Genomic DNA, 13,758 nt, shown 5'->3' on the forward strand with positions numbered 1-13,758 from the left:
GACTGTGCACGGTGTGTATCACATCACTGACGTTTCCTTTCTTTGGACCTTAGACTGTGTATCACATCACTGACGTTTCCTTTCTTTGGACCTTAGACTGTGTGTGTATCACATCACTGACGTTTCCTTTCTTTGGACCTTAGACTGTGTGTGTATCACATCACTGACGTTTCCTTTCTTTGGACCTTAGACTGTGTGTGTATCACATCACTGACGTTTCCTTTCTTTGGACCTTAGACTGTGTGTGTATCACATCACTGACGTTTCCTTTCTTTGGACATTAGACTGTGTGTGTATCACATCACTGACGTTTCCTTTCTTTGGACCTTAGACTGTGTGTGTATCACATCACTGACGTTTCCTTTCTTTGGACCTTAGACTGTGTGTGTATCACATCACTGACGTTTCCTTTCTTTGGACCTCAGACTGTGTGTATATCACATCACTGGTCACAGTTGCACTTGAAGCAGATAGTTGATATTGCCATGTTCACACAGTATAAGTTCTACGTGTAAAGAGTATGAGCGAACACACACATAGTAGAAATTGAACGCACACAAGTTGAAACGAATGCATAATAAGAATGAATGAACCCACAAAGATTGGAAAAAGTTTATAAGTGAACACACCAAGAGTATAAGTAAACATACACAAAGTATAATGTGTGTCTGTGTCTGTGTCTGTGTGTGTGTGTGTGTTCCAGAGAGAGAGAGAGGCGTTGCAAACACTCAGTCCAGGACTATTGTTGAAAACACTGAATAAGTACAAATGCCGTTTTATTCACAAACATAATTATCAAAGTTACAAAAATTAATCATAATGAGTGAAATACCTGGAATGTTCAAAATGAGTTAACGGTTGTGGTCACTGAACATACGCCAGGCCGGATTGTCGATCCTGCGTTATGAGCAAAGCGGACACACTTTTGATTTAGGCCCAAAATAATATTAATATTAAAATCATCAACATCAGAATCTGCAAATAATGTATAAAATATGCTTTCCGCATATTGCATACGAATGGAAATATTTACTCTATGATAATAATAATAATGAGGATACTTTGGCGCGAATCCTAAAACAGTTCTAAACATAAATAAATAAATTATTCTGCACACAATTCAAAATTAAATAATAATAAAATCAAAATATACTTTTACACTTTTCAAAGTTTTAACCCACATTATACCAAGTCAAATAATTATACACATCGAAATAAATTCATACACTTTAAGTTAACAAAGTTTTCAATACACATACGTAGCACACAAGTAAAAATATTCAGTTGACATGAATTTCTCAACCACTATCGCTGAAAACACACAAACACACACTTTGACCCATGAAACACACACACACACACACACACACAAACACACACAACCATGAAATACAGACACTCAGACACACACATACACACACCACCACCACCACGACCACCAGAGGAAATGTATGAGCACATACATATGACAAATGTTGCATAGTTTGCTTGAAAGCAATGAAGAGTAAACGTATTTGTAATATGATTGCCTACACTACGAGATTCCGACACAGCCCTGGGAAGTCTTGGGTGTAGACTTCTTTGCAGTGGACAACACCCAACACATCCTCGTCGCTGATTATTACAGCAAGTTCTTCGTCTGCAGGAAACTCCCAAACGACTACACCTGCAAGACCACCATCGCAGTGATGAAGCAGATATTTGCCGAGCACGGAATTCCCAAAACGCTCAAATCGGACAACGGGCCCCAGTTTTCGGCAAAAGCATTTCAAGAGTTCGCCAAGGAGTGGTGTTTTGACCATGTCACTTCTTCCCCCATCTACCCCAAGTCAAATGGCTTCATTGAGAGACAGGTGCAGACAGTAAAGCAAGCTCTCATCAAGGCAAAACAGGACGGCAGTGACCCTGACCTTACCCTATTGTGCCTTCGCACAACTCCAGTTTCCCCCAAAATTCCTAGTCCCTCAGAGCTGATCACCGGAAGAAAACCTCGTGGAAATCTTCCTACTCGACACACCGGAAACCCAACCGACGACCTCATTCGCGAAAGACTACAGCACCGCCAAGACAACCAGAAGTCATACCACGACACCAAGGCTAAGGACTTGCCACAACTGACCCCAGGCCAGCACGTCAGATTCTAAGACCAACCTTCAAGCAAATGGAAGGAAGCGGTGGTCAAAGAGAAATGTCAGGAACCAAGGTCATACCTGATAGAAACACCAACCGGAAGAATAATGAGAAGAAACAGAGTCAACATCAGAAACTCGCCACAGCAACAATTAACTGAAAACACAGACTCGCCGGTTGCTGATAAAACTCCGACTCCAGTCAACACTTCAGTCAACACTTCAGTCAACACCCCAGTCAGAGCCCCAGTAAATAACACAGCATCTCCAACCGTCAACACCCCAGCTGCACCCTCACCAGCAGCAGCACCAGAGCCATCTGCTGTGTTCACTCGTAGTGGTAGAAAGATCAACCAACCTGTTAGATATAAAGAATAAACCCATGGCCTGTGCACAAGTAGACAGCATGTGTAGCTATAGGCTGTTCTATTTGTCTAGTATCTGCCAAAGTATGAGCAGTTGTGTTTAAAGTTGGTAGAAGCATTAGTATGCTTTTAGTTGTGAAATTCATGGCCTGTTATAGGTGAACAGCATGTGTATGTAGGCTGTCACACCTGTATGTAGGACCGTGTAGCAGGTTACACATTATAGTGCATAGCAGCTGGATATTCCATATCTCTTTGTTATCTGACCACAGCGGAACAATCAGACCCCACCTCGAGTACGGCTCCACAGCGTGGTCAACCTCAGCCAAGACAAACCTGCAGACCCTTGACCGTGTGCAAAACCAGGCCCTCCGACTCATCACTGGTGCAATGAAATCCACGCCCATCAAGGAAATGGAGAAGCTTACCACCATCCAACCCCTCTGTCAGAGAAGAGAAGCCAAGACTATGGTACAGGCCGAGAAGCTCAAGTGCCTACCCGACCACCCCATGAAGCACAGACTGAGCAACCTCACCAAGAACCGGCTTAAACGGAGCAGTTTTGTACACGAGAGCAAGAGACTTTCTCGACAGTACAGGGAAGTCCTTCCACAGAACACTCTACCTCTGACTCAAGAAGAAGAGGAAACCCCCAAGGCAACAGAGAAACCAGGCATCCAGATCTGCACAAGTGTTCCACATGTTACCTCAGGAGAAGATCAGAATGACACAGCTCGACAGGCACTCACCTTAGCCCTGATCGACGAACAGTACCCAAAAGAGGCGTGGATCCATGTATACACCGATGGATCAGCAACTAACGCCGTGCTCAATGGAGGTGCAGGCATTCTCATCCAGTTCCCTGGGGGACATACAGCTACATCCAGCGTTGCCACTGGCAAACACTGCACAAACTATAAAGCAGAAGCAGAAGCTCTCATGCAGGCCGCCTCCTTCGTTCAGGACTCCGCAGACCCTTGCTACCAAGTTGTCTTCCTCTCAGACGCCCTTTCAGTCCTTCAGGCCCTAGAGAACGACAAACTCCCACAGCTGGCCAAAGCATTACAGATGGTCAGACAAACCAGAAGAGTTGTCCTCCAGTGGATACCAGCACACTGTGGGATACCAGGAAATGAAAGGGCAGATGAGCTGGCAAAAGAAGGAGCCGTGGAAGACCAACCTGAAAACAGTGTCAGCTCTAGTGAGCAGAAGACAATCATCAAGGCATTGATGAGGCCAAGGACAAACAGAGATGACTACCACACAATGTCCAGAGAGCAGCAAGTCAACCTCATCAGGCTGCGTACTGGCCACAACAGGCTCAATGCTCACATGAACCGAAAGTTCAAGCTGGCGCCATCACCAACCTGTGCCTGCGGTCAAGAGGACCAAACAGCGGAACACATCTTACAGCGATGTCCCTTACTAGATGAGGAACGAAAAGAAGTGTGGCCGTCACCAACTCCCTTGCAGACCAAACTATACGGCAGTCGACAGGAGTTGGAGAAAACGACAACATTTATCACCAGTGCTGGACTGATTGTGTAACCTCTGCGAACGCCAAGAAGAAGAAGAAGATCTGACCACAGCCAGCTGAACAATCCAAAGACAGTTCCAGAAGATGTCATCATATGTGCCAAAGACAATTTTAGTCAAATCGTGTTTCCAGCATTTTTACCTGAAGCAACTATGTAATGTTAATAATACAAACTTGTAACATGAACACTCCAAAGCTGAAAACAGACTCAGAAATGTTCAACAATATTGTGTGCTCTTGATGTATGAACATTGAAATAGGAAAGACATTTGTTTGAAACAATCCAGCATAACTCCCTGTATGGAATTTTTATCTTGGAAAGGGAGATGTAATATGATTGCCTACACTACGATCGAGTATACGAAACCATAACATAAGTAAACCTAAATGTCGCATAGCTCTGTATCGTATAATGCACGCGCATGCGCTATGCCTTCCTACGCTTGCGGCTTCCTGAATAAACCACTGAAAACATGAACAACATGTTTTGCCTTTGTGTCAACAAATAACATTATAGTATTGATTTTCAGTTAAGTCTTAACAGAAGTGAAAGATGGAGCATGTCTGATGGGAGACGGGGGGGGGGGGGGGGGGGGGGGGGAATTCCAGATCACGGCAGCAAAGAATGAGAAAGAGCGACAGCCTCGGGTCTTGCATTTGTATGTTGGAATAGTGAGAGTGAGGGGATAATCAGAGGAGCGTATGCCAAACGAGTTAAATGCCCGATGACAGTTTGTTTGTTTGCTTAACGCCCAGTCCGCCACGAAGAGTGATATCAGGGCGGCAGTGCTGCTTTGACAGTTAACGTGCGCCACACACAAGACAGAAGTCGCAGCACAGGCTTCATGTCTCACCCAGTCACATTATTCTGACACCGGATCAACCAGTCCCAGCACTAACCCCCATAATGCCAGACGCCAGGCGGAGCAGCGACTAGATTGCCAATTTTAAAGTCTTATGTATGACCCGGCCGGGGTTCGAACCCACGACCTCCCGATGACAGTGCTGCTGCAGTAGGAGGACGAGGTCTGGTCCGACTGTCAGTGAGCGAGTTTTAGCGTCAACTAAGGTGACTCGAGTCGAACCGGAGGTCGCAAAAACTCGGTCCGGTACGACTGGAGTGACGTCACCGGTTAACCAACTTTCAACCTTGCTTCCTGCGTAGGGTCTCTCCAGTTCCAAGATGGCTGCCAAGGCGAGGTGAGAAACTTCTGCAAATATTTTTTGACAAAGTTACGGATTGTGAGAAGACATTTGTTGTAAATCACTTAGCCTTTCAAAAATTAAGGATACTGGGTTGGATACTGTCTTGGTTTTAATGCATTTTATTTTAGCAGTGATGTTTATTTTGGGAAGAAATGAGGTCAACAGGAGTTTGGGTGCGATTTCGGCTCAAATGTACTTTAGCGCCCTGAACTTTTATCCGGCTGTTTTGCGCTCGATTTTCACGCTCACTTCTTCATTGACGTTCGAATCGATAGTTCGATGTTTTGGCATTACATTCACATCAACAATAAAACAGTACTGCTTGTTCATCATCGTCGTCCATCAACTCTCCACAACAGTAAATCCGTAACGCGCTTGTCGCCATCTTGTTGCAAGGGACGCGACTGGACACAACCCAACAGCGTTTCCGCGAAGAAAAAAACCAGACATGCGCAGTGACCCTACCGTAGCTCAACCCTGTTCCTCGCGAAAACTCGCTCAACGTGACCAACGCCAGTCCATCAAACCGGTCTCTGTTCCATCTCTCCAGGTCGACCGGAACCGGCCAGCCAGGACATACAAGTCTCGGTGAAGAATGGCCAAGTTCAGTTCCGTTTCCGTCTTTTAACCAGATAAATGGAATATATTTCTTAGTATAATCGCTTTCGTCAACTTGCTTATAAATCTTAAATTCCTCAAGCATCGATCTTTACTAACGGAGGAAAATAAAACAAATGTGAACCGCCTGCCTTGCTCATAGCGTATCAACACTTTACGTCCCAAATAGTCACTAGACAGAAATATCAAATATCAATAGTCAGTCGTCCTCCTTCTCTTGGGTCGTTGATCACGTGTGTAAGTTGTTTCATCGGTTGAAACATCGTTGTCGTCCGACTGAGTGGTTTGGTCGGCCACACTCACCCCTAATTCGTTTACATTATGAATATTGTTGTCGTCATGAATTTCTTCGCCCGTGCCAGCCGGCGTCCTGTCCGCACGCAAAGGAATTATGCCTGTGGTGGCATGCATTCCACCAGTATTCTCTGTAGAGTTGCCTTGAGGTGTTTGTTGTCTGTCGTCAGTCACTGGCAGTGTAGAGTTGCCTTGAGGTGTTTGTTGTCTGTCGTCAGTCACTGGCAGTGTAGAGTTGCCTTGAGGTGTTTGTTGTCTGTCGTCAGTCACTGGCAGTGTAGAGTTGCCTTGAGATGTTTGTTGTCTGTCGTCAGTCATTGGCACTGTAGAGTTGCCTTGAGGTGTTTGTTGTCTGTCGTCAGTCACTGGCAGTGTAGAGTTGCCTTGAGGTGTTTGTTGTCTGTCGTCAGTCACTGGCAGTGTAGAGTTGCCTTGAGGTGTTTGTTGTCTGTCGTCAGTCACTGGCAGTGTAGAGTTGCCTTGAGGTGTTTGTTGTCTGTCGTCAGTCACTGGCAGTGTAGAGTTGCCTTGAGGTGTTTGTTGTCTGTCGTCAGTCACTGGCAGTGTAGAGTTGCCTTGAGGTGTTTGTTGTCTGTCGTCAGTCACTGGCAGTGTAGAGTTGCCTTGAGGTGTTTGTTGTCTGTCGTCAGTCACTGGCAGTGTAGAGTTGCCTTGAGGTGTTTGTTGTCTGTCGTCAGTCACTGGCAGTGTAGAGTTGCCTTGAGGTGTTTGATGTCTGACATCAGTCACTGGTATTGGAGAGTAACCTTGGGATGTTTGATGTCTGACATCAGTCACTGGTATTGGAGAGTAACCTTGGGATGTTTGATGTCTGACATCAGTCACTGGTATTGGAGAGTAACCTTGGGATGTTTGATGTCTGACATCAGTCACTGGTATTGGAGAGTAACCTTGGGATGTTTGATGTCTGACATCAGTCACTGGTATTGGAGAGTAACCTTGGGATGTTTGATGTCTGACATCAGTCACTGGTATTGGAGAGTAACCTTGGGATGTTTGATGTCTGACATCAGTCATGGAAGCGTTGTCTCTGAGACGTCGGAGTTTCCAGAAGACGAAACAACAAACTAACACAACAATAATCAGCAGGAAAGATACGATCCCAAGACCCACGGAGAGTCCTACTACAAGACCGGTGCTAACACAATTGCAATCACTATCTTCTGGAGTTGCCATGTGACTTTTGGATTCTCTGTTGCAATCATTGCCGGACACTTGGCACGAATACCTCCAGAGTGGGGAACTGAGCGTGTCCTTCTTCACGACCAGTCGGACTTTACTCAGTCCTGTAGTGTCTGGACCGGACTTGGTGACCAAAAGTGTTCCGTGGTTTTCATACTGCACGGGTTTGTCTTTGACTGTCCTGAAAAGAATGTATGAAGCTTCATTGTCCAACGGCTGTCCTTCTTTGTCCACAAAGGTCCGCTCCACGCTTACCTCCCCTGATCCAGAGCTCTGCATGAGCCTGTCATTCCACGTGATGTTAACTTCGTCAGCTCTGATGCTTTTCACTGCCAGAGTGCCGTTCACCTGCGTTAGAGAACTCGCAACGAATTGTTCATCCACAAGAGTTGTGTAGATAGCACGACTGTTCTTGCCCGTACTCTTTGCCTCGCAGGAATAATACCCGTAGTACTGCGGCCCGGACAATGCCATCAGCACACGTATCTCTCTGCAGCTGTCACATCCCTCGCCGGACTCTGGAAGCTGCACACTCGTGGCGGTGAAAATGTCTGCATTTCTGAAGCGTCCGTACGTCGCCGGCTTCGTGTTTCTGGACGTCAAGTTCGCTACCACTTCCGGTTTGTCGTTAAGGTATCTGCCTTGGTAGAGAATCTGTAATTCTGCAAAGGGAATTTCCCACCCTTCCATCCACGCAGTGTGGTAAGGCACACGACACTCGATGCTGAGGACGTCGATGTCTTTTCGCTCCAGTCGAGGCTGTGTGGAGGGTGGTAGTGTTGAGCCCTGTGCTGTCAGGACAATTACCACCAACAGCAGAAGCGTCTTCGCTGCTCCTCGCAGAAGACTGTGCATTGCCGTGTGGGGGTCCATCTGGAACAACAAAGCGTCTTGTGCATGAGAAACGACAAGGAAACAACAAGGCGGTGGGTGGTGAAGAGCGAATTTTGAACAAACTGATGATCCACACTCTAAATTGTATCATTTCTAAACATAATTAGGGGCGGACATGCAGTGGACCAAAGAGTAACCATCTCAGTTCAGAGCAAATAACGACGCCGAAGAGCACTCATGGCAAAACAGATAATTCGCCACAGTTACCCTCTCTTGGTAACTTGTGCCTTGCTGGGCCAGCAGGGGATGCATTAACTACAAACCTGTTATTATTTTTTTTCTAACTGACTTGCATAGTTTGTACAAAAATGCAACCCACAAAAATGCTAATATTAACTTGTTGGCCGAATTACTTCATATTTGGTACAATCACTGTATCACTGTAATGATAAGGTCATGTTTTGTTCGCATTTGTTTTACTTTAAATGGGGTATTTAAACAGTGCAAGGAAATGGATTCATTCTTGGTATTGAAGCAGAGTTGTTCAATCACCAGTAGGCCTACAATACTGCTAGTGTACAATAACACACACGACGGTACTGAGCGGCAGATATATAACCGCTATATGTCTGCTTTACATAGTACATAAACCTACACTGAGCCAATGCTTGGGAGGAGTGGCCCTTTTTAGTCGAGAACAGTTTAAAAACCAGTCAATGTTAAAACATTTAGTCATAACTTGACTAAAAACAAGTCGCGTAAGGCGAAAATACAATATTTAGTCAAGTAGCTGTCGAACTCACAGAATGAAACTGAACGCAATGCAATTTTTCAGCAAGACCGTATACTCATAGCATCGTCAGTCCACCGTTCAGGCAGTGAAATTGACAAGAAGAGCGGTTTAGTAGTTGCGCTGAGAAGGATAGCACGCTTTTCTATACCTCTCTTCGTTTTAACTTTCTGAGCGTGTTTTTAATCCAAACATATCATATCTATATGTTTTTGGAATCAGGAACCGACAAGGAATAAGATGAAAGTGTTTTTAAATTGATTTCCACAATTTAATTTTGATAATAATTTTTATATTTTTAATTTTCAGAGCTTGTTTTTAATTCAAATATAACATATTTATATGTTTTTGGAATCAGAAAATAATGGAGAATAAGATAAACGTAAATTTGGATCGTTTTATAATTTTTTATTTTTTTTTACAATTTTCAGATTTTTAATGACCAAAGTCATTAATTAATTTTTAAGCCATCACGCTGAAATGCAATACCGAAGTCCGGGCTTCGTCGAACATTACTTGACCAAAATTTCAACCAATTTGGTTGAAAAATGAGAGCGTGACAGTGCCGCCTCAACTTTCACGAAAAGCCGGATATGACGTCATCAAAGACATTTATCGAAAAAAGGAGAAAAACGTTCGGGGATATCAATCCCAGGAACTCTCATGTAAAATTTCATAAAGATCGGCCCAGTAGTTTGGTCTGAATCGCTCTACACGCACGCACGCACGCACGCACACACACACACACACACACACACACACATACACCACGACCCTCGTTTCGATTCCCCCTCGATGTTAAAACATTTAGTCATAACTTGATTAAAAAAAAAAGGGGAAGAAAGGCTTGACGGAGTGGAATTTATTAGAACATCTGAGCAACAACACCCTAGTATGCTTACACAGGAGCTTTCTAACATTCGCCCTCTTTCTTTTTTTAAAGGTACGTTTCAGTTTCAAATTACACAGGCTATGCTCGATCCTTAGCCCGTTCTTTTAGGGTGTTGCCACACCGCAAAGCGAAGCGGGCGGGATGGTTTTATTGTTCTCTTGTGACGTTCTCTTTATGTGACAACGAAACGAAACGACTCGCGTGATATATTATGCCGCGACAGCATAAAGCAACACTCCTTGAAAATAAAATCCTGAGTAGCGGCTATCCGGCCTTGAACTAGTTCTTTCATTCAGTCAGGACTGATTTGCACAAATGCAGGTGAGGCTGACTCATAAGCATTACATTATTATTTTTTAAATCACACACACAAACAGAAAGCCGGCGACTCCGACCCTTGAAAGAAACTACTGAATGCTACGAGCAGTAAGATACAAAGTAGGCCTACTGAGTAGTTTCAAAACGCAAGATCAAATATTACAACGAAGACAAAAGCTACCGTGAAAACCCATGAGATGGTAAAGTACTGTGATTATGTGCACGCACACGAACAGGTCGACACAGAGGAACAAACACAAACGGCACACACACACACACACACACACACACACACACACACACACACACACACACACTATCTGTTACACACATGCACACACACACACTACCGCCGGTGTGACGATTTCATCTTTCGCCGTGGTCATATTTCGATTCTCGGCCTCGTTGATCTAGTATAAACTCCACACTGAACAAAAAAAAACACCCTTCGATAGTACTGATGAGCGACCTTGTGTACCTTACATTCATGGGGCCAAATTTGTCCAACCAATTTTTTTTATTTAACTTAGAAATTTGAGTCATCCTAAAATGTTTCCCTTCTTACTCAAGGGACGTAACCACTCGGTACACGCTTTCGAAGAATTCGATTTTGGGGGTGAAATCTATAAAAAAAAAAATAAAAAAAATGTACCACCAATTTTCTTCACATGCAAGAAACTGACATGCTTTTCGTCCATAAATAATTTCACTTCTTAATTTTACCAGGAAACAACATTTCAGTCTTGAGTATATAATGTCGAGGGGGAAATATGTACACAGGCGAAAGATGAAGTCGTGACACCGGCACACACACACTGACATTGACTAACACTGTTACACAGTGACACACACACAACGGGCACACATACAGGCGTGGCACACGTACACTGTGACACACACTGACACACACACACACACACACGTGGTACACACACACACACACACACGTGGCACACACACACACACACAACTTTGACACGCACTCGGCTGACACACACACAGACACAGACACACTTACCTCGATTTTTAGTCACAACAACGATGGCGACTGAGCAGAGATCGAGCGGGTTGACTGAGGAGCACTAAGTCGTTTTACAAGTTCAAACTGCTTCACACTGCTGGCGTAGTCACCAAAATACAACCCACGAAGACCAGATCATCTTTTTATAACGTGTCTCACACCGGTGACACTGTGACGGTTCCCCTACGCTTTGTGTTCGGTGCCCTGACCCTTTGTTTTCGGTTCCCACTCGGTTCCCACACGCCAAAATTCGCGGACAAAACATCCATTTATGGTAGTATTACGCAATGTTGCTCTCTGAGAATGGTCTTGTTAGATCTGTGAGTGTTTACACTACATGCCTAGGTGCTGTTGGATTGAAGGTTTTTGATATTTTAGCCGTTATTAGGTAGAATGCCTTCCACTTTACTGCAAAACTGCATAATTCGTAGCATCGGCAAGAAATATCCTACCAAAAAATGCCTGCTTGGAACTGTCGTTGGTCCAGCAAAAAGTTCAACATGTCTGTAGCAGACAGCCCAAGTTTCAAGATTGTAGGGCCATCCAAACAGCCGTAATAATAAAAACAACAAAAGTAGTCAGTGAAATTGGCTGTGTTCGGTCCCCACACACTTTTGTGACGTAGGCGTGACGGTTCCCATAATTCATTGTGTCGGTCCCCACTTTCTGTGTCGGACCCCACTTTCGACCTAATTTCTCTGTGACGGACCCCACAACCAGCCTATTTTGTGTCGGTCCCCACACCTTCTTGGATTTATGACTTGCCGGTTATTTGTATCATTGTATTCATTGAATCTAATTGTCTCGGAGTTATTTTTCAGCAACAACCGGCAAGGCAGCACCTTTTGTGATACCAAGTAAGTCAGATGACATCAGTATGTGTGTGTATGTGTGTGAGAGAGAGAGAGAGAGAGAGAGAGAGAGAGAGAGAGAGAGAGAGAGAGAGAGAGAGAGAGAGAGAGAGAGAGAGAGACTAACTTTATTAGTTTATGCCACAAATAATATATAACATTATTTATCTCTGGGACGGTTCCCAGTATACCAGCAAATTATGTGTTGATCCACCCACACCTTCTTGAACTGGCCTTCCCAATATCTACTCTTAGTCTTACGGCCTTGGAGATATGCAATTTGGCACATTTTTAAAATAAAAGATCCACCTATCGTATGTGAGATTCAGTTTTCAGAGCAAAATGCTGCCCAGGGACTTCTAGTGGTGATTGAAAAAAAAAGAGTACTTGCCTGTGTCAAGTATGTGTCTTTATCCACGCTTGTTGTAAGAGGCAACTTTTCCCAGCTCCTTGTGTTCATGACTGCTTTCTCTTAAAATTAATTACTTTATGACAGTCAGAATACAATGGAACAAGGCTACATAAACCCTGACAGCCTACGACAACGGCCCGACTTAGGCTCAACACCGCGCCAATAAATTCAGCATTGGGCCAATGTTGGGCCATGATTGCTCCGTTTTCGTAGGCTATCAGGGTCAAAGATACATATTGGTAAACTAGTAAAATACATGTTCAGCATCATCAGCAATACCACAAAAGGATTAAAACAAGAAATTCCTCCGATAGGAACTACACCCCCGTCAAAGGGAAATAACCTTCTCAGTTGGTGGCAGTGAGAATGGTTATTTCCCTTTGACCAACGGGGGGGGGGGGGGGGGGGGGGTCCGTCTATACCAGGCCTTGTATAATTTTAATCCACCAATAACTCCCTAACCGTGTGTTTGACTGGTCCCAATTTTTGTAAGGACCGTCTCAGAAATGTATAGAACCTGTTCACCAAGTTTGGTGACGATCGGTCCGTTCATTCTCGAGATCTACTTGCGAACACAAACACATCGAGTGAAACCTATACACACCCCTATACCGGGGGTGTAAAAATCCTATTAGCTGTATGTCAGCGGCACAATGCAACCAGAACCAGCGTTTATGTGGAGTGATCGGGTGCTGGTCACTACCGCGAGCGTCACTACCGCGAGTACCACTACCGCGTCTCACACTAAAGTTGTGTTTCCGTACCCGCGATAGCGTTTTTCCAGCGGTGCGACGAAAATCAAGCACATAGAAAATGACCAGGAGTGTTTCCACACGCGCGACGCGTTAGCGGCGCGACAAGCGGCAGGCGACGCGATTTTTTTGAAAGGGTCCTGGAGCGATTTTTTTGCGTTGTCGCGCGGCAACGCGGGAGTTTACAGATTTTACCGCATGTTTAAAACGCAAGTACGGAAACACGTCACGCGTTTGCGCGCGTTTTCTTTTGTCGCTGCCGCTGTCGCGGGTACGGAAACAGAACTTACCGCGAGTACGACACTACCGCGAGTACGACACTACCGCGAGTATAACACTACCGCGTGTCACACTACCGCGAGTATAACATTACCGCGTGTCATTTTATGACTTCCATGGCTGAAGGCAAAGGTTGAAATGTTTCCTTGAAATATAAAACAAAAAGGCCTGGTCTGTTCTCTGAACACTAATTCAATGTTTGTCATGCTAACCAAGAACTCAAAACGATCAGAACACACTATCAGAATACATATAGA

General features: G+C 44.6%; 1 protein-coding gene across 1 annotated transcript; it reads right to left on the reverse strand.

Annotated features, from left to right (window-relative positions):
• Positions 1-6,047: 6,047 nt before the first annotated feature.
• Positions 6,048-11,343, reverse strand: LOC138980648 (uncharacterized). The gene is made up of 2 exons (XM_070353556.1): positions 11,205-11,343; positions 6,048-8,225 (listed from the first exon to the last, which is right to left on the reverse strand). Exon 2 carries the CDS (start codon positions 8,223-8,225, stop codon positions 6,048-6,050), a length of 2,178 nt encoding a protein of 725 aa, XP_070209657.1. The 5' UTR covers positions 11,205-11,343.
• Between the last annotated feature and the right edge of the window lie 2,415 nt (positions 11,344-13,758).

This window comes from Littorina saxatilis, linkage group LG11, assembly GCF_037325665.1.
Source record: "Littorina saxatilis isolate snail1 linkage group LG11, US_GU_Lsax_2.0, whole genome shotgun sequence".
Classification (NCBI taxonomy): Eukaryota; Metazoa; Mollusca; class Gastropoda; order Littorinimorpha; family Littorinidae; genus Littorina; species Littorina saxatilis.